At 40.0% G+C, this 21,662-nt stretch overlaps 1 protein-coding gene across 2 annotated transcripts in view; it reads right to left on the bottom strand.

Annotated features, from left to right (window-relative positions):
* Nucleotides 1-21,662, bottom strand: part of LOC106549222 (unconventional myosin-Ia) — an 84,873-nt gene that overhangs the window by 22,019 nt on the left and 41,192 nt on the right. For both annotated transcript variants that reach the window (XM_014066812.2, XM_014066811.2), the window contains exons 12-19: nucleotides 17,539-17,625; nucleotides 14,962-15,027; nucleotides 10,402-10,506; nucleotides 7,757-7,819; nucleotides 6,977-7,177; nucleotides 5,430-5,656; nucleotides 4,958-5,158; nucleotides 4,081-4,174 (exon numbers count right to left, since the gene is read on the bottom strand). In XM_014066812.2, the coding sequence (XP_013922287.2) occupies nucleotides 4,081-4,174; nucleotides 4,958-5,158; nucleotides 5,430-5,656; nucleotides 6,977-7,177; nucleotides 7,757-7,819; nucleotides 10,402-10,506; nucleotides 14,962-15,027; nucleotides 17,539-17,625 (1,044 nt within the window). The remainder of the gene's footprint in view (nucleotides 1-4,080; nucleotides 4,175-4,957; nucleotides 5,159-5,429; nucleotides 5,657-6,976; nucleotides 7,178-7,756; nucleotides 7,820-10,401; nucleotides 10,507-14,961; nucleotides 15,028-17,538; nucleotides 17,626-21,662) is intronic.

Below are 21,662 nucleotides of genomic sequence, written 5' to 3'. Positions count from 1 at the left end.
CTAAGCAATGTGGTCATTAAGTGAGCTGTGCCTGATTTTATGACTATATTTGACACGGTTATGTGAATTACCACGGTCATTAAGTAAATCCAGGTTTCCCCACTGACTTTGCATGTCAGAAACCCTCTGGGAAGTTAATAAATGCAAATCACGTGAACCAGGATGCTGCAACCAGCATAAATACATGCCAGTTGCCATGTACCCCACATGACTGTGGGGATGCTGTGAGGGTTGTAAATGTGACGACCTCTTGTAAGTTACTTTTTCCAGTACCATCGTAACTTTGAACAACTGTTAGACAAATGATCATAAGTCATGGGCTATCTGTGCTTCTTGAACCTAAGCCTAATTGGTTAAATGTCAGTGGGTCCTATTCCTTGTGGGTTTGTCTCGAGAATCTCATTGTGAGGTTTGGAAGATTATTTCCTGCAAATTTCACCTTTCTCGTTGTTTAGGAATATGTCCCTCTTCTCTCCTCAAGACATCCTTTATTTCGCCTTCTTTTTTCAAGGCAACATCTCCAGTATGGCTACCAATTACAGGTGGTCCTCGACTTACGACCACAATTGAGTGTGAAATGTGTGTCACTAAGTGAAACATTTGTTAAGTGACTTTTGCCCTCTTTTACGACCTTTCTCATCACAGCTGTTAAATGAATCATTGCAGTTGTTAAGTTAGTAACACGGTTGTAAAGTGAATCTGGCTTCCCCATTGACTTTGCTTGTCCGAAGGTCACAAAAGGGGAATCACATGAGCCACTTCAACCGTCATAAATGTGAGTCAGTTGTCAAGTATTTGGAATGGCAATGATCATGTGACCAAGGGGATTATGCAATGGTCCTAAAGTGTGAAAAGCGGTCATAAGTCACTTCTTTCAGTAGCATTGCAACAGTCATTAAATGAACTGTTGTAAGTCGAGGACTACCTGTAACAGTGACGTGCGGTGAGCTTCATGGCCGGTGAGGCAAGTGCAAAAGCTCCGCCGAAGCCCCGGCGCCGCATCCGCCATAGAGTGGGACCGTGACCCGCTCTATGGTGGACGTGGCGCCGGGACTTTAAAGCCCTGCTGCCGGGGCCCTGCCGCCACTTTAAAGCCCTGCCGCCCAGGCTTTAAAGTGGCTGCAGGGCCCCGGTGGCGTCCACCATAGGGCAGCCTCGACCGTTGTTAGTAGCCACGTAGTAGCCTTCCCTGCCTGCCGACTTCACCTGATGCCCAGAAAGTGCTTGCAGGCAGGCAGGCAGGCAGGCAGGCAGGCAGGCAGGAAGGCAGGCAGGCAGAAGCTCAATAGCTTAACATTGGACTAACAGCTGCAGATAAAAAGGACACGGTGGGGATTCCATGAACGCCCTCGGAAGGGAAGGCAAGGGGGGGGGGGGGGTTATGTGTTCAGGATTTGGATGGGTCTCTGTTGAACGAAACTGCAAGCTCCTTTTAAAGCGAGGTCGGGGGAGGGGCGGAGGGGCGAGCCAGCCAGCACTGCAGTGGAGCTATACAGAAGCCTAGCAAAGAGGGAAGCCATGGAGGCTGTCCCTAGCTCAGCAGGTTCCTCGCCGGCTCACCTCTCCGCGCCCCCTCCAAGCCTCTGTTTGTGGCTGGCATCTCCCATCCGCCCCCACTCCTACCCCTCATCTGGCCAAGGCGCCGAAGCCTTTGATCTGCTTGCTGACACCCCTCCTCGACTCTGTTGCGATTGCTCCCCTCAGGTGAGAGCAAAGGATGAGGAAGGTGGGGAGGGCGCCCGGGTGCGCCTCTGGCTTTCCAAAAGGAAAAGGCAGGAGAACCGTAGCCCTTACCTTCCACAGCCATTCTCTCAGAGCACAGCCATTCTCTCAGAGCTCGCTTAGTGCATGTATAATTTGCCTGCCCAGAGATGCTTCTCCTCCTCCTCCTCCTCCTCCTCCTCCTTCCTCCTCCTCCTCCTTCCTCCCTTTTTTCCCCACCTCCTTCTTTCCTTCCTTCTCTTTCTTCTCCCTTCATGGTTTTCTCTCTCTCGCTCATCTGAAACCGAGAAGTTCAACCTGCAGCGAGGAAGGCTTTAACTCGCTTTCCCTCTGCAGCCTGGGAAATGGAGTCTCTGCCCTCCCCGCTCAAGTGGCGCAAGGCATTATTTGCTGCTCCCAGATCAGGAGGCGGGAGAATCACATGCCTCCTTTGCATATGGAATTATTTGCTTTTTAACCCTTGCTTAACTCTTAAAAGGCGAAAAACTACCTTGGCCTTTTTAATTATTTTAAAAATTCTTTCCTTTTCCTCATGAGACTGGTGAGGCCCCACCTCCCCTGCCTCCAATGACTGCACGTCCCTGACCTGTAATATCTCCTTCAATACCTTCATGCAGTTTTCTTGGCATGGCCCAGAAGGGATTTTGCAATTGCTTTCTTATGAAATGCTTTTTTAAATATTTCTGTTTTTCCTGCAGCCTTGGAATTTCTTGATGGCTCCAACCCAGCTAATCTGATCCTACTTATTGCTTTAGGCCAAAAGATTCATTAGGTGTTGCCACACCTTTCAGTAGCTCAGTTCTGGGTTAGTTAATGTAAACTTTGGAAAATTACAATAAATTCCTCAAAAATTGGAAGAGCAGTGGGAAGGATTTGCCATCTTTTTAACTTTTGTTTTAGTAAGAGATTGATAAGACCCAGCGGGAAGCAGTGATATACTTTAGATTTATTCGTATCACACCCATGGTGGGTTCTTACCGATTCAACCTGGTTTGGCTGAACTGATAGTGGTATGGCAGCCTGGGTTGCTGAAACTGGCAGCGACCCAAGCCTGCCATGCCCCCGAATCGGTTGCCTTGCCGCTGCCATCACCCCGGCCATCTTGTTTTTTAGTTCTATACATGTGCAGAACAATTTTAATTGAAGTGCACCAGTGGTGGGCTTCAAATTTTTTTAGAACCTCTTCTGTAGGTGTGGCCTGCTTTGTGGGAGTGGCTTGCCGGCCATGTGACTGGGTGCGAGTGGCTTGCCAGCCATGTGACTGAGTGGGAGTAGCTTGGCAGTCATGTGACTGGGTGGGCATGGCCAACTTGTAAAATGTGGTGAAACTCATTTAACAACGCTCTTGCTTAGCAACCAAAATGTTGGCTCAGGAACTCTGCAATTTCAAGCACGCAAGTCTTAAAGCTGTCAAGTTACAAGACCCTTGCACCCCTAACCCTTTAGGAAAAATACTGCAGGGGTGTTCAAACTTGACAGCTTTAAGACTTGTGGACTACAACTCCCAGAATTCCTTCTCCAGTCATGTTGGCTCAGGAACTCTGGCATTGAAGTGTACAAAGTCTTAAAGCTGTCAAGTTACAAGACCCTTGCACCCCTAATCCTTTAGAAAAAAAACCCCCAGGGATGTTCAAACTTGACAGCTTTAAGACTTTAAGGTTTAGATAGGACTCTTGGAGACGGGCAGGGCAATTGGTGAGCCAGACAATCAGGGCGCGGTGGGCGAGGCAATCATGGTGCGGATGGGCGGGGGGAGGGAGCTGGAACCCGTTCTAAACTGCATGGTAAATTTGTGTTAGAACTGGCAGGAACTATCCCTGAAGTGCACATGCACACGTGAGTTAACCGGCAGTAAAGCCGGGCAGAACTCATTCCTGCATCGCACTATATAAATATGAGCAGTTGCAGCTAAGCGGTAATTATTCTAGCAGTGCTAGCGGGGTTGGCAATATTTTGTATCTTATTTCAGCACTTCTTTCCAAAACATTTGTTTCAATTGCTCTTTCTTGTTCTCCGCATGTAATTAAACAGCCAAATCTGGTTGAGCGCATCATATTATGACGAGCAAATCTTTCACTGTGTAATCAATACACCAGAGGAATCAAAAGAAAGGGGAAGCAACATCGGCAAGAGCCTGGTATCACTGAAGCAAGAGAATATAAAGAAAAAAAGGGATTAGCTGCACAGGCCTATTTTTAGGAGGCATTAAAACCTCTGCTTTCAACTAGGAAGTTCAAAGTGAGGAATTATCCAGCAGAGTCCTACAAGCAAAATAGTCTTTTCCTTTTAATCTTAATTAGCATAGTGATCTTGATCTCTTCACCCCCCCGTTGCCCTGAAGTGCCATTATTAGCTCACCGTGGATGGGCTTCGGATGAAAATCTTGGTGTGTCCGTATGCCAGTTCTTTGGAGTCAATGGACAAGCTGTTCAAGACAATCTGAACACCATCTCTGTATCAGAAAGGAGAAGAGATCCGATATTGCTTGAGTAGGCAAATAAGTGCTCTGGTCACAAGTATGGAAAACAGTGGGACGGCCAGTATTGGTTATGCCACCACCAACCAAATTCCCCAGATGGGGTCTCAATTTTATAGAGACTCATATAGAGTACAGGTAGTCCTCGACATACGGCCACAATTGAGCCCCATGTTGTTAAGTGAGACATTTGTTAAGTGCGTTTTGCCCCATTTTATGAAATGTCTTGCCACAGTTGTTAAGTGAATCATGCAGTTGATAAGTCAGTACCATGGTTGTTAAGTGAATCCCCATTTCCGCATTGACTTGGCTTGTCAGAAGGTCACAAAAGGGGATCACATGATCTTGGGACACAGCGACCGTCGCAAATATGAACCGGTTGCCAAGCGCCTGAATTCTGATCACATGATCATGGGGCTGCTACAAAGGTCGTCAGTGTGAAAAACGGTCATAAGTCACTTTTTTCAGTGCCATTGTACCTTTGAATGGTCAGCAAATGAACTGTTGTAAGTCAAGAACTACCTGTAGTTATGGGATGTCCCTGTCACGTTCTCTGCAACCATAACCAATTTTGTTGTATTTAAGTACAATGACAATAAAGATTATACTTGCTTATATCTGTTCAGCACAGCTTTTCAATATTCTTTGAGGCACATTATATTAAACCATTGGCTTTCACCATCTGGACTGTCTGCTTAATACTGAAGGTTATTACAAATCCTTTGCCAGCAACAACTTTAGCACAGGACTTTGACCTACCTTCCACTTCCTTTCCAATGTGGCCAGGTCTCCTTGCAGAGTATCTTATAACGCTCCAGACATGGCTCATAACGCTGCCTAAAGGCATAGCCAGACCGCCGGACCTGAACATTTTCCAACAGCCCAAGGTAGCGCACCTGTGCTTGGACCAGCCCATCGGTGAATACAGCTGGCATCTTGTTCTCGTTAGGCTTGATACACCTGACAGCAAAGGGAACAATGAGCAGAGCCTTGTTGAGACAATATAAACTAGTCCAGTGTTTCTCAACCTTGGCAACTTGAAGATGTCTGGACTTCAACTCCCAGAATTCCCCAGCCAGCGAATGCTGGCTGGGGAATTCTGGGAGTTGAAGTCTGGACATCTTCAAGTTACCAAGGTTGAGAAACACTGAACTAGTCAATGCATTTAGCTAAAGCCCAGTGCAATTCAATCCTAGTTGGAGTTCATCACATGGGAGTAGGCATTCATTACCTGATATAATTGGGGTTCTTGGAATAGAGGTTTTTCATGAGGGTGAACACAGAGGCTTTGAACTGAGAACCGGCTGTAGGTGGGCGCTTGAGTGAGGCTTTTTGGGGGTCACCTTCAGGGAAGAGGCTGCGTAATAGGACATGCTTGGCCTTCCACATGGCTTGTGACAGGTCTCGAAAGAGCAGGTCATTGTTCTTCTCAATGAATCCAGTCACATTGTAAGTTACCTGCGGGAGAGACTGGCTTTAGTCATATCCTTTGGCAGGCATGGTACTTCATTTAGCATTGTGTTTAGGAAACTCATGGAAAGGAAGCATCACGCTCACCATTAGATGGTTACTAAATATTCTGGCCTACACCCACAACTCATTTTTCCTAAAGGGATTTCACAACATATATCTCTGTGCTGCAATCTATCTGCTTTTAGCATCATATTTATTAGCATTTATTTATTATTTGTTATTATGCCCTGGAACCCCACTAAGGAGCCCAGGAGGTGGAGAACATCCTGAGCTTCTACGATAATTTACTTTCTGGTAAATGGGAGCTTTGTGTGACTTACCATGTCATTAATTTTATTGGTTTACAAGATACCCATAGCAGCCAATTTATGAAAGTGCTCTCAGATTTCTAAATTTGTTCCTGGTCCCCAAACCGTGTCTGTTCCTATGCTAAACTAGCTCTTATCTAGTTTCCATGACTATGAGTTTTGTTCCTGGTACATAATTCCTGGGTTTTCTTTCCCATTTTTAATGAAATTAGAGATAATAAAGTTTAGTGTCACATTTTCCTTTTCTATACTACTATAACCATATGCTCCTGGTTCCATTTGATTCAAATCCCTTCTTTATTATCTCTTGCCTTTAATTTATTTATTCACTCTTATTTTGCATGTTGCATAATATTATTTACCCCCAAAGAGAAATATTTTAATGTATATATTTGCATACATTAATGTATGTATCTATATAACATGTTTTCCCCAAAATAGGTCAGGGTCTTATTTTCTTTTCATCCCGAAATAAGCACTTGGCCTTATTTTCAGGAAGGTCTTATTATTTTTGAGGTGCAGGAGGCGGCAAGCATGATCATCTCATGGCTGCTGCTTTGTTGCAATATTTTCGTGGAGGACTTATTTTCAGGGGAGGGCTTATTTTAGTGCATGCGCTGAAAAGCCCAATTGGGCTTATTATCTGGGGAGGTCTTATTTTCAGGGAAACAGGGTATGCATGAGTTCTCACTCATTCTAAATTCCTGGGTTACATCATACATTTCGTTATCTACCCTTGAGAAAAATTCCTGCCTGGCATACATTTCAGTCCTTATATAAAATACTCATCTAACTTTCCTGATTGAACTCTTTTAATTAGTTTTATAGTGCTAGGGATTATATCACTAATAATATTGAGAACCTCTCCAAAGAGACCCAAGGTCACCAAGCTTAGAAAGCGCGGCTTATGTGCCCCACGTCCCCACATACAGTGGTCTTCCTTTTCTCTTCCTTCTTTGCTTCCAAGAACTGAGAAAGACCCCCCAACACTACTTGCCTTTCCAGCATAGTGTTGGATTCGAAAGCAATTGACAGGTAAGCTGGCATCCATAATGCGCTTGGCATTCTGGGTTACTCTGCTCTCATAGCGCTGATGTTTCGCAAAGACCTGGTTAAGTTTGTTCAGGAACGTTTCTTCATTCACTTTCCCAGGGCGAAGGCACTCTTCATCCAACATAGCTAGAATTCCGCTTTTGTTCTGTTGAAAGAGGTACCAATTACAATGCTGCTCTCCCTGTATTTTTTCACTCCAGACCTTGCAGAGTTTGAACAATTGTCCAAAACATCAGAAAAAGAAGGCAGTGGTGATCTTTTAAAATATTTATATACCCTGAAGCGCTCCAGACCACACCACATCTTGCTGATAGGTGGTCCTTGAAGCTATGGAGAGATTTGGAGTGGGGTGGGGCTCCACAGACAGTTAGAAAATCTTCCCCATCAATTTTCAAAGTCATTTTACCATAGGTTCTAAGCCAGTATCCCCCAAACTGGACATATTCTAGATTCTAAACTTCCCCAACCATCATGACTATTTCTGGATGTTAAAATGCCCATATCTGCAGGGTGCTGAGATTGGGGAATACTGGTCTACTCCAAGCTATCAAATTCCCAATGATTTATGCAGATTTGCATCCAGGTTTCTTTAGCCAGAGTTCCAACACTGCAACACATTCCAAAGACTCTGGACACTCTACAGGCATTAGCAAAAAGAATAGATTTGGCAGGTACTGGCATTGTCCCTGCTTCACCCCCCACCTTTGTTTTGAAACCAACTTACATCTTCTATCAAGTTACAAATGATGCTGTTATCAAAATAATCCACATGGGTCCAGGTAATGCCCTGGGAGGGAGAAAATAAAAGTTACATCAGCAATAGAAGGACGTGTTATGATACTGCTTATTACAATGTGTGTCTGTAAAACTCTTATGCCACATGACCAAGAGAGAAAAGTGGCAGGGAGAAACTCCTGAGACCGATTCCTGGTTAATCAACTGCCTAGATCTGATGCAAATTTCTCTGGAGGAAGGAGAAATCAGGAGATCACCCACTGGTGCTCCAGAATTGCCCAGGAATTTAGTTTCTTGTGGTTGATTGTGGGCTAAAGGCCTTGGGAACCAAGAAATTAACAGTGAAATTTACAAGGTATAAACCTTAATTTTTGTGCAGCCTTCAGAGACATTTGACTGGTAAAAGCCTCACATTTTAAAACACTTTATGATTTAATTATTTTACATTTAAAAGAGTGGGCAACAGTGAAGGTCAAAGACTCTCGGTGAGTGCATTCTTTTTAAAATTAGGAAGAGGAAACCCCCTTCCCCCTCACTATTTTAAAGTGTTTCAATTTAAAAGCAAAAAAAATATATAACAAGATAATGATCTAAGAAAATTTTAAATGGACAAAGGAGATATGGATTTTTTAAAAAAATTGAACGTACCTTTGAAAATAGTAAAATTAATTAGATTAATAAACCAGAACTTCTTAGGACTGTTGATAATGTTTTTTAAGGATAGTAGTAATTGGATTATTTAAAAGAAGAAGAAGGATAATATGAACTAAATTGCGAGACTGCAACTACAGAGCGCTAATTGGGACTAAAGTGTTCAAGATAGAAAGATGCAAAATGGGTGGGGGGAGAGAAGTCTGCTTTTACTTTCACAATAGTAGTTGACATACTTTCTCCCACAACCACCACAAGCAAAGCTGCCAAATTTGGAGAAAACACAAGAGTTCCCTAGAAGAACTTGCAGATAAGAGCATTTCATCAAATTTATTGCAGAAAATGTTTGAGTTGAGTTGAGTTTGGCAAAAAGATGACTGTAACGTTTAAAAGATGGTCCAAATATATGTGTGGGAAATATTATCATGCTTGATGAACATATAACAAACTTAGAGAAAATGGATTTAAATACATACTTTGATAGCGAGGATTTTAAAGATCAGTATACAATGGAGACCAGAGGCCTTTCTTTTGAGAATGATTGCCACCAGAATAGGAACATGAGGAACAAACAGTTGGCAAAAAGCCATGGAACTTTGTTTTTGTATATAATAACTGCAGGGAGATTATTATACACCCAAAGATGCCAAGACTTGGCATTATTTATACTGGAGAAATGATTGGTGAAGATGATGGAACTTGCTGAGATGGCCAAATTAACTTCTTTGATTAGAGAAAAAACAATATCTACATTTATTTCTCATTGGAAACCCCTTATAGATTTTTTGCGGAAAATATATATTGCGGGCATATGGTTTTGATGATTAGACAGGAAAGATTATAGAAAGAAGAGAACTTTATGTTGTAATCATAGAGCAGCAAGGGCCAACATTTTTTGGCTCGCGTGCCATAAGCTGGGGGAGTGCAGGGGGGTTATGCGCAGGCGTGCCACACCCATAATGCAATGCGCAATCCCCCAGTACACATGTGCGCATGATAGGCGCTGCCCCCCATTTTTTTGCATGCTTTTTTCGCCCTTCCCAGGCTCCTATAAAGCCTCTGAAGCCTGGGGAGGGCGAAAAATGGCTTTAAAAAAGGCTGAAATCAGCTGGCCAGCGCGCGCATGCACACTGACCAGCTGACAGGGCAATGCCTCACGTGCTCTGACAAATGGCTCCACGTGCCACCTGTGGCATGCATGCCATAGGTTCGCCATCCCGGTCATAGAGTAAGAGATAAATTTATAATTCTACTGATAACTGCTGTAAAGAAGATTGGAAGCCATTTCTTTGTATCTTTTTTCTTTCTTTTTTTTTTTTAACCTTTCCTTTCTTGCACTTTTAGATTTCTCCTTAATTTCTTTTTTCTTTCTTTCTTATATTTACTAGTTCGTATGGGTTTTTAATCTTTTAAAAAACTTTTAATAAAAAAATAAAAGGATTGTTCATATCTTTTCATCACAGTGCCACAGTGGTTAGAATGCAGAACTGCAGGCTACTTCTGCTAACTGCCGTCTGTCTGCAATTTGGCAGTTCAAATCTCACCAGGCTCAAGGTTGACTCAGCCTTTCACCCAGAGGTGGGTTCCAATCGGCACTACTGCTGGTTCGCTTGTATGTGCGCTTGTGTGTGTGCTTGTGTGTGCACTTGATGTGCACTTTGCGTGCATGCACAGTGCAATTGAAGTGCAAAGTGCAATTTGCACAGTGCAAAAACAAGATGGCGCCGCTGATGGTGCCACCCAGGGAACTGCTTTGGGGGCGTGGCAGGCCTGAGTCGCTGCTTGTTCCAGTGACCGAGGCCGCCAAACCACTCCAGATTCAGGCAAACCAGTCCAAACCGTTAGGAACCCACCACTGCTTCCATTCTTCCGAGGTGGGTAAAATGAGGATCCAAATTATTGGGGGCAATATGCTGATTGTGTAAACCGCTTTATGAATTTTTCTATCAGTGAACCCGACCCAGATACAAAATAATTGGCTACCTCACAAATGTATTCTTCTTGTTCCTCCTTTAAGGTGAGCAGGATGAAGATCTGCTGCAGCTTCTCATTACAGTAATTGATAATGAATTGTTCAAAGCTGTTATCCTGGGAAGAAGAGACAAGACAAATATAAAAAACCAAAGACAGTAGGCTAAAGGATGTGTGTAGCTAGGAGGTCTTATAACACATTTAAAGTTCTACTTAGTTCAATAAGCCTGATTGTTGCCAAAGAATTTTATTAGAAAAGGAACTGTCAAGCATGGGGAAAGTCCAGACATTTCAACTGAATATAAACGTTTATTGCAAGCTTATGCACTCTACAAGAATCTAAACTCCTAACAGTCAACGCTAATTAATGGTAGATAAGAGTTAATGGAATTTAAGGTGGGCTGGACTTAATCTCTTGTTAAGGGATTCAAGACTGATGATGCATTTGACTCCTCCCTTGGGCTCAGCCTGGTCATCTCCTACAGGCTCTCAGCACTTGCTGAGAATATTTTAACAGAATAACAGAATTGGAAGGGACCTTGGAGGTCTTCTAGTTAAATCTTAACTACCATCAGTTAGCTCAGGCAGGAGACCGTATATCATTCCGGAATATACGTTCTCCAATCTCTTATTTAAAATCTTCAGTGTTGGAGTATCAACAACTTCTAGTGGCAAGTTGCTCCACTGATTAATGCTTCTCACTATCAGGAAATTTCTCCTTAGTTCTAGGTTGCGTCTCTCCTTGATTAGTTTCCATCCATTGCTTCTTGTCCTGTCTTCAGGTGCTTTGGAGAATAGGTTGGCTCCTCCCTCTTTTCTGCACTTGCCATAGCTTGTTTGTACTGCTTTGCTACAAGCAGGCCTCGGGCATGTGTACTTCAGGAGTGAAGTACTATAGACAGGAGTGGGCAGGCAAAATACTCTGTGCTATGAAAGCATTCCACTGGGGGATTACTCTTCAGATCTGGCAAGGACATACCTCTGTCTCATTTATTTATTTATTCATTTATATTATAACATTTCTATACCGCCCATCTCATCTAAGTGACTTTGAGCAGTTTATGGCATAATAATAAAACTGTATATATAAACAAAGAAAAGCATAAGGGAAGAACAGAACTAAAAACATAAATACTACCAAGTAAAGATAAAATTCAAGGTACAAAATTCAAGAGACTAGGAGGTTAATAAGGCAGTAGAAGCAGTGGTGGGACTCAGCCAGCTCGCACCACTTTGGGAGAACCGGTTATTAAGTTTCTGAGCAGTTTGGAAGAAGCAGTTTGGTTGTTGGAAGAAATCATTAGGGCAGAGAACCAGTTGTTAAATTATTTTAATCCCACCACAGAGTAGAAGTGTTCTTAGGCCACCAGCTATCCCTAGGGTTTGTTATATTTTTAGACCTCCATGCTTATTGCCAAAGGTCTTAAAAACCAGAAGAGTAGGGGACTCATCTTGCTTCTATGAGTAAGGTACTCCCTAGGGATGAGAAGCTCTTCCTCCTAGATCCCACCAATCAAAACATCTTGACTGACAGGATATGCCGCATGTCTTCCCTACTTGATGGGATGGGTGGAGGTAATTGGGGAAAAATGGTTCCTCAAGTATCCATGCCATGAAGGATACCATACCTTTAAATAAAGGTAAACCATCACCTTGAATTGGATCTGGGAGTAAACTGCATAGCAGAGGTGTTGTATGTACCACCATATTATCTCAAGTGTTCTTTTGTCTTTCCCAACAAGATATAATGGACATCAGGTTTTAAAGAAAGATATTAGCATTTGACAGGCTCCATGAGCCATTTCTCACCACATGACCAAGTTTGGAGTTAATAACTTTTTAGAAAGAGCATTGGTCATAGCCTGCAAAATTAGGGACAATCAGCTGGAAATCTTCTCTTTGGTCGTTCCTAAATGGATAGAGAACAGCTTCCTCTCTTGACTGCAGATGAACGAATCTGTTTGTGTTGGTTTCTCTTCCTTGTGAATCTGTCAAGTTCAGTTCTTACTGTTTTTGCAGATTGTCAATTTCATTTTGTCAAATTTCTGGGATATTTTTTTTTAAAGGTCATACTAAATGAGCTGCAATTTGGTGCACAAATTAAGAAAGCATGCATCTCTCTTAAAGCAGCCACATCTCTTCAAAACCTTTCAGTATACAGCTTTTAAAACTGATTCTGTCCTTTGTTCAGGTTCAGGAATTACCTGTACAGCAGAGGTGGATTCAAAGCGATTCGGCCGAATAGGTAGTAACTGGGCCGGACACTTGTACCGGTTCTATACTGGGTGCCATCATCTTTATTTTCTGTTCTGCACATGTGCAGAACAATCTTCATTGAAAAAATATAATCCCCCCCTTTTAATGGTGTGCATATGCCAGTCCCAGAGAGGGGCTCTTTTATTGCAAAAACAGAGGTGTTTTTGCCTTCCCCCAGCCTCCAGAAGCACTCTACAGGCTTCAGCAGGGCTGGGGGAAGGGGAAAATGCCAGCTAACGGGGAAAAATGGAGGTTAGAGTCTCAAAAACCGAAAGGAAAAATGAACAAAGAGGCAAGATAACTGTGGATATTGACAGTGATCTGAGCGTGGTTGGAAATGGAAAGAATGGAACATGGAAAGGGAAGAGAGGTGGAAAGGAGCTCTATCCCAGATTTCAAGGCATAGAAGGAGAAAAAAGAGAAGAATTGATGGATTTAAGGAGAGGAACTTTGACAAAAGCACCACTGATAACCAAAGATAAGCTGATCAAAGAAACTGATGGTAGGTTTTGAGAATTTATAAGACATGCAACGAGCAACAAGGTGTGAAGAGAAGTCCACTTAAAGTTGATTAAGGAAATAACCAGAAGATTAATCCCACGTAAGGCAAAAGAAATAAGATTGTACTACTACTGGAAAGACACAGGTTGAGATATGAAAACTATTAACAAAATACTAGCTAAATAGTTAAAATTAGAGTATTATGTTAAAAATGAAGTGATAATGGATATAGCTAGATAGAAAATTGATAATGATATAATATAAACATATGTATTGGTTTGACAAGAGAAAATTTGGTATAAATTTTTAAATGGTGACCATGAAAGGAAGTTTAGAAAATTTGTTATGTATCAAAGCCTATAATATTGAAATTGGATTGATCATGGATATAGTTAGATAAATAATTGATAATGATATAATGTATACATATATATTGGTTCGACAAGAGGAAATTTGGTATAAATTTTAAATGGTGACCATGAAAGGAAGTTTTGAAACTTAGTTACGTATGAAAGCCTATAATATTGAAATTGGATATAAATTGTAAACAGTAATTAAGAAAGGAGGTTTAGAAACTTTGTTATGCAACATAATTAATTTTTATTTAGATAGAATGTTTCACAAAGATAGAATGTTGTTGGATAATATTGAAAATAGCCAATGGAATGCCATTATGTGGTTTTGCTTTGAATTTTGGAATATTTGTTATAAAGGGATGTTAAAACAATTATAGTCATATGAAGGATAAGGTATGATGATAGTAATATATATAAATATATTTGATGTAAAATATATAATTTGATATGGATTATATGTGATGACTGTGGAAGGGATGCACAAAAGTTATTTGTAACCAATTGACACACTTTTTATAATTTTTAATGAAATATGTTTTTATGGTGTTTGTTGTGTCTTGTTTGTTTGTATTTATTCAAAATAAAATAAATAAATAAAATCTTTTCACCATCATTTTAATGGGCATGGCTAGATGAGGGGGTCATGTGACTGAGTGTGCGTGAGTGATGTCAAGTTGGCCACGCCCACTCAGTCATATGCCCCCCCCATCTAGCCACACCCACCAAACTGGTATTAAAATATTTTGAAACCCACCCTTGCTGTGCAGGTATGCAAACAGATAGGAAAAACCTTCAGAGAAGCTGCACCAATTCTTCTGGAGGACAAAGGCTGCTTTGGTACTTTGAAGTGGGGTATTTTTCTCACACTAGCGCACTTTGTAAAGGGCCCTTTTACAAATGCTTTATACAGTTCAAACTTAGCTAGCTTACCTTCCACATACACAACCACCCACCACTCATATTGTACAAATAAAGGGGAATATTGATTCACTTCAAAAGAAGCTAGGATGTAGGATGCAAGTTTCACTATTGCTAAAATTGACAGGTTCTCACGGCAAGTATACATTAGAACATGACCTAAATTAGTTTGGAATACTTGAATCCTTTGTGATGTTTTTCAGATACACACACACACACATATACACGCATGGACCCACAGACACAAACCAACACACTTTAAATCAATGGTCACCAATTAGTGGTCCATGAGAAAATTTTGGTGGTCCGTAGAAAAATTATTTCCATTTTTTATATTGCAACAAATACTATTTATCTTTTTAAATAATTCATACTAGTATGTGGGATTTAAAAATATGAATTTAGGGGTTCCTGCGGTCCGAAAGGTTGATGACCCCTGCTTTAAAGTATCAGTAAACCTCAGTTAATTCTGAAACAATTTGAAGTTCTTTATTAAATCCATGTGTTTAGGAAGAGAATTCCAGGAATATCCAACACTTACCTGAAAAATCTCAAAACCATATATATCCAGAACACCCATCACTTTCTTCCGCTCAGTTGTTTTCACCTAAGAAGAAGTACAATACAATACAATAGCAGAGTTGGAAGTGTGTGTGGAAATGAGAATTAATTTCAAAGAATCCCAATGTTCAGAAGGTATCCCCAATTTTCTCTTTTAACTGGGGCATTGCTTGTATATTGAAACTAGATTATGAAAACCAATTATAGCATGGAAGGAAAAAAGCACCTCACATCTCATTGCTATGTTCCATCTTATTCCAAGTAGCTGCAAAGCAATATATAAGGCAGATTTGCCTGGCTTGAATCCCTACAGTTTCAATGTGCTATTGCTCCCATCATATACTGACAACATGAGCAATGTGCAAGGATCATAGGTTGTTTGAAGACACGGCACCCACCCCCATTGAGGTTAGATTGGCCCCTGTCAAAATATTCATGAACTGGAACAGTTACATGGTAACAAGGTCAGCCAATGTATAGGCATGACAACTGGGTCAGCCAATGGGAACTATTTGGTGACTGACAGCCATGCCAGATGGCTCGGAGCCTGGGTGTGGCTTACCTATGTAACTCTGAGACTGTGGAAGAGAACTAGTCTACTCTGCTCTCTGAATTGAAACTGGAAACCAATCTCTCCTCTGCCTATGTTTTGCCTGTAACTACTACCACTTTGGAGAATCCACTATTGGTATTGTATATTTACTCATGTGTTATTATGTATATAAAGAAGTTAATGAATCTTGCTGAATCAGTTATCTTTGTGTGCTTTCTGGATTTAATTTTTGCAACAAACACTGACAGCCCCAAACCCTATTGGCTTTTTGGGGAACCCCAAAGACAGGGTTCTCTCCCCAGGCCTGGGGATACCATGGCTGAATGGAGCTGGTGAAATGGCTAAACTGGTCATAAGGTGTTGGTTGGTACTCTTTTGCATTTTGCATTTCATGTTTTACATTTTATGGCTAATGGTTCCTTATTTTTAATTGCTTTAATTTGTTTTTTGCTGGATTTTTTTTTTTTGTTATGGTCGGTTTTAATTTTCTTTTTTCAACTTTGTGAGCCAAGTATTAGATAAATGTGACTGTATAAATGGAATAAAGGAAGTGGCAGTGTACATTGGCAATATATATAGACCATGGCAGGCTATGTATTGCAATGCACATTCATTTCCGGCATTCAGAAACTAAATCAGAGATGGCATTCAGCAGGTTATAACCAGTTCTGGAGAACCAGTAGTGGAAATTTTGAGTACAACCTCTCACTGACCCCGCTCCCATCTATTTTCTGCCTCCTGAGTCAGCTGATCAGGAGGAAATGGGAATTTTGCAGTAACCTTCCCCTGGAGTGGGATGGGAATGGAGATTTTACACTATCCTTCCTCTGCCATGCCCACCAAGTCATGCCATGCCCATCAAGCCATGCCCACAGAATTGGTAGTAATTTTTTTTTAATCCCACCACTGGAGTAAATGTATCCATTCGACACTAAAATGCAATTTCTAGTCAATTGTGAAAGGGATTTGAATATTGAAGGATGGTTTAATTCACACAATTAAAACAAGGAAAAATAAGACCAGGGCCTGAAATTTGAAACCCCTATGGAAAGCAGGAACAACTTGTGTTGTTTTTCAATTTTTATCCTTTATACAGGCTTAAGAAGAAGGTGAGATTGAAAGAAAGCATCCTGCCCAAAGATCCTCAGTGACAAAAGAGCAAAATGTCTGTTTCTACTTGTTAGGAACTTTCAAATCCTTAATGGAAATTCTTAATGTAGCTTTTCCATCTAGTGAACTAAGGCTGCAAGAGGCAATCTTACTGTCTTCAAGACAGCTCAGGTCAGCAGACCTCACAAGAAGGAATCAAACAACACCTTTTCTAATTAACAAATGGAATTAAAAGCTGTAAGGTTTTGGGAGCTGCAATTTACTTTATCAAATGCTGCCCTGTGCATCTGATCAAGTGAGCTGCAATTCCCAAAAGCTTGTGGCTTTTATTAAAACATGTTAATTGGAAAAGATTCTGTTAGATTTCTCCTGATTTTTTGCCTCATAATCTTATATGGCTCTCCTATAATGTCTATTCTAGAAATCTATTCTATCATCATATGATATTGAAACCAAATCTTGAAAGATTTCCCTCTTATACCAAAAAAGCCTAAAGAATGGCATTTTTTTAGTTTCTTCCTCACCTCACCCATCTTTTCAGACCAAGCTGCTGTTTTCATAATAGCTGTTGCATACCTTTTAAAAAGCTACCTTTGTATAACTGGGACATCTTTGTGTTCTTTTCCATGGTTAAAGCTTTAATTTCTATACACCTTTTCAACAAAGAGTGAAAGCTAATACAATGCTCTAGCCACATTCGTCCAACACAGTGCCTCCAGGTGTCCTAGATTACAATTTGACTTAAAAGGCAATGGCCATACAGTATTAGCTAGTAATTCTGAGTGCTACCTCTATACCAGGTTAGTGAAAGCTCTCTCAAAAGATCTCATTCAATTATTATGAATGGAATCTAACTATGTGTTAGGAAGTATACATAGGATGAGGCATACTCACTTTGATGCTCTCGTTGATTCTGTTAATAAGCCAACTAAAGAGACGATTATAAATGTTCTTCGCTAGTGCATCCCGCACATAGTAGCCCTAGGAGCAAAGACAGTGGTGGTTAGTCATGCAGAAGCTAAGAAAGACTATAAATCGTGTGTGTGTGTGTGTGTGTGTGTGTGTGTGTGTGTGTGTGTGAGTGTGTGGTGGGGAGGAATTAGTCCCTGCCCCCCTATAACTTGTGTTAGAATAATTCCAGATGTAAACATTCTTTTTTAAAAAAAAATATTAAAGTTTTTTTAAAAAACAAAAAGACATATATTTTTTTGCAATTTCCTTCTATACATTTCCATCTCGGTATACATCCATTGTAAATGTACTTCTCCCTCCTTATTTCATTTTCTCTTTGTCTATACATATGATACTATTATATACATTCCTTAATTTACAATCCTTCATTCCATTTATACATTTTTGCTCATCTCTACCTATATGCTATTAATTTCTAACTCCTGTGTCTTCTTCATTTAGTCTTTCCTTAAGCTTTACACCTGTCCTCTAGCCATTTGTACCACTCGTTCCATACCCTATAATATTCTGTTTCCTCCTTATCTTTTATTTCTTTTGTAAATTTGTCCATCTCTGCACATACTAACTCTTTCATTATAACATTCCCCTCTGTTCGTATCTTATTATTATTCCAATTTTGTTCATATGTTATTGTCGCTTCTGTTATGATATGTATAATTAAATATTGTGGGTTTTTTTTGTCATGTTTCCTTGTAGTTATTCCCAATAGAAATAATTCCAGTTTCATATCTATTTGCTATTTAGTAATTTCTTCGAGCCATTTTTTTATTCTATTCCAATATTGTTTAGCCTTTGGGCATAACCACCACATGTGGTAATATGTTCCTTGATTTTGCCTACATTTCCAACAGTCCAGTGATAAGTTTGGGTACATTTTAGCCAGTCTCGCTGGTGGGAGATGCCATCTATAGAACATTTTATAGATATTTTCCTTGTAGGTTACTGGCATTGTAAATTTATAATTTTCATTCCAAATTTCTTCCCATTTCTCCAAATCAATACTATAGCCAAAATTTTTGGCTCAAATTATCATAGTTTCTTTAACTACCTCCTCCTCCATTCTGTAATTCAATAAGTAGTTGTATAATTTCTTGATCAATTTATTCTCTGTACCTTGTAAAATTTTATCTAGATCTTGCGGTTCTGTTTGGAATCCATACTGTTCTTTATCTTTCTTATATCTAGACTGTATCTGCATATATGGGCACCAATGTCTATGCCCTGTTCTTTTAGTTCTAATCTTGTTTTTAATTCCCACTGTTCGTTTAGTAAATCTTTATATCTTTTTATTTTATCTATGTCTAATACATTTGGGTAGATTAACACTTCCATTGTTGATAGCCAATTTGTAATTTTATTATAGTGTTTTTCTTTAGTTTTTTGCCATACTTGCAGCAAAGCATCCCTAATTAAATGTTTCTGAAAATAATTGTGAGTTTTATTTTTGCTGTCCCATATAAACATGTGCCATCCTAACTGTAAGTCATGGCCTTCTAAAATCAGTGTTCTTTTATTTTTTAACTCAATCCAATCTTTGATCCACATAAGTGCCGCTCATTTTATCCAGGTATTGTTTGGTATTATCCTCCAATACATGCTCCTGCCGATTCAAGCTTTGAAAAAATTGTTGTGTTACATTCTTTTTTTCCTCTTCTATAGTGTGTCATGCCCTCCTTGTCTTGTAAATAGGCTAATATTCTTTTCTCCTTTTCTTTCCTTAATTTATATGCCAGCCAACCCCCTCGCTTATTTGCGTGCTCAAAAAAGTTTTGCTTTACCATTCTAACTTTTGGGGTCATTTCGTCTTGTGTAATTAGGTTCAGTTTATGCCTTATTAGGTCTATTTTTCCTTTTCTCTTGTTGTTTTGAGGCATGGGCTATAAATCTGATTGTAATCTTTTAATTTCTTCCTGAAATCCTTCTTGGTTTTTTTTCTTTTATTGTTTCTTCTTGCCCTGTACGCTATAGTAAGTTCTCGTATGTATGCTTTGGTGGTATCCCACAAGTTTTGTAGCAATGTGTCTTCCTTTTTGTTTTTGTTTTTAATTTTTTTAATTTTTTTTGAATAAACACAAACACCTTAAAGTCATGTTCCATTACAAAATGTAGAAAGTTTGAGGCTGTGCTTATTGTCGCCAGCAAGAAGAGATTCTCCTTAGCAGGAAAGAAAATGCCTATTTGGCTGGTTCAAAATGGTGATAGTTGCAGAGCAGGAAAAGAATATTAGAAAACAACATAACACTTTCGGTGAGAGAAGTAATCCCTAAAAAGTAGAAAAAACAGAGTGTTGGATTTGGAGGAGCGGAGCTATCGAGACTCCAAAGTGAAAGGCAGATTTCTGCCTTAAGACAGCGGTGACAGTAGAGAGAAGGAGTGGGTGACAACCAGTTTCTGAGCAGTGGACAGTGACAATGCAAAGAGAAGAAGAGAGAAAGAGGAATAAGCTCTAGATGGAAGTTTCCTGAAGCTGATCAGAAGGGAAGTGCTATTGGATTTATTGGATTCCATTGGATTGGTTACTATAAACTCTGTTTCTTAATAATATCATATAGGCTTGTGAGGAGGAGGAGCTAAAGAGTAAAGGGTGTATATGTTGGATATACCATATTTTTTGGACTATAAGATGCACTGAAGTATAAGATGCACCAAGATTTTGAAGAGGTAAATTTTTTAAAAAAGGTTTTGCACTCTGCAGGCCTTCCTGCAACAACAACAACAAAAAAAACAGGGTGTGCAGAGGGTTTGGGAGGCTTGTAGAACGCTCCTGGGGCGGCTGCGGGTGGAAATGAGCAAAAAATGGTCCATTTTTCATGACAATTGGCCCATTTTTATGCAGAAAACAGGGCATGCAGAGGCTTTGGGAGGCTTGTAGAGTGCTCCAGGGGGCTGGGGGAGGGCAAAATCAAGCAAAAAATGGCTCGTTTTTCACTCATTTTTTGCTCTCCCCATTCCCCAAGAGCACTTTGCAGGCCTCCCAAACCCTCTGCACACCCCTTTTTGTGAAAAACGGGATGCTCAGGGGCGGGGTTTCAGGAGGCAAAAAATGCTACATTCAGTGTATAAGATTTTCACCCTCTTTTTTTGGGGGGGGGAAATGGTGCATCTTATACTCTGAAAAATACGCTAATTTAAGATGGAGTGCAACAGGACTGGGACTATGAACTGTGTATTTGGATAATATCATAACCCATAAGGGTTGATGGATTTGAGAGACTTCTAAAACTTTCAAAGCTGAAAGATAGTAAAGGAACCTGTGCTAAGCAAGAACAAGAGTGCCATCTGGTGGATATTGGATTGATGGAATGAAACAACTAGGCTCTATAAAGAAATGATGCAAGACTTGATTGAATTGATTGGTTGAAGGTTATAGAAGACAAGTATTATATATATATAGACATGTATTTTATATGTGTGTATGTGTGTGGATATATATAGTCCTCCGGGATTGGTCCTCCGGGATTGGGCGACCTATAAATCTAATAATTAAATTGAATTGAATATACATACCAGTCACAACCCCTGGTATGCCCAAATATGGGAGGAAGGTCACACTTCCATTCGATTCCCAGCAACACATACATACATACACACACACACACACACACACACACACACACACACACATGTATATATATAATATGATGGTTGTAAAGTGTTATAAATATCATTAGAAATTATATTGAAATTATAGTGATTGCATATATCTCATATAGCCTATATTAACAAATGTATAGAATGTTCTATATATATAAAATGAGTATATTTATAATATACTCAGAGGATTATCACAGAAGGATATATACCCATTTATATTAATTGGTATTTAGACATTTGAAGATATTTATAAGGATTTTTTATATTTTAAGCTAAATACCCTAAGGCACAGTGAAAGTATTCTTATCAACACAGCAGGATTGTTGTTTGATAAATATAGGTGTGTCAAGGCCTTAAAAAGAAACCCAAACAGTTAAGCCATTGCAAGTTATATTGGAAAAATCGTTTGCGTGTGGGGAAAATGACGAGTACCACAACTATTACCAGGACAA

The sequence above is a fragment of the Thamnophis sirtalis genome, unplaced genomic scaffold (genome assembly GCF_051295495.1).
Source record: "Thamnophis sirtalis isolate CommonGarterSnake01/CBP01778 unplaced genomic scaffold, rThaSir2_p1.2 scaffold_3, whole genome shotgun sequence".
NCBI classification, from domain to species: Eukaryota; Metazoa; Chordata; class Lepidosauria; order Squamata; family Natricidae; genus Thamnophis; species Thamnophis sirtalis.
Note: the sequence above shows the minus strand (reverse complement) of the source record. Positions and strands in the feature narration are given on the sequence as shown.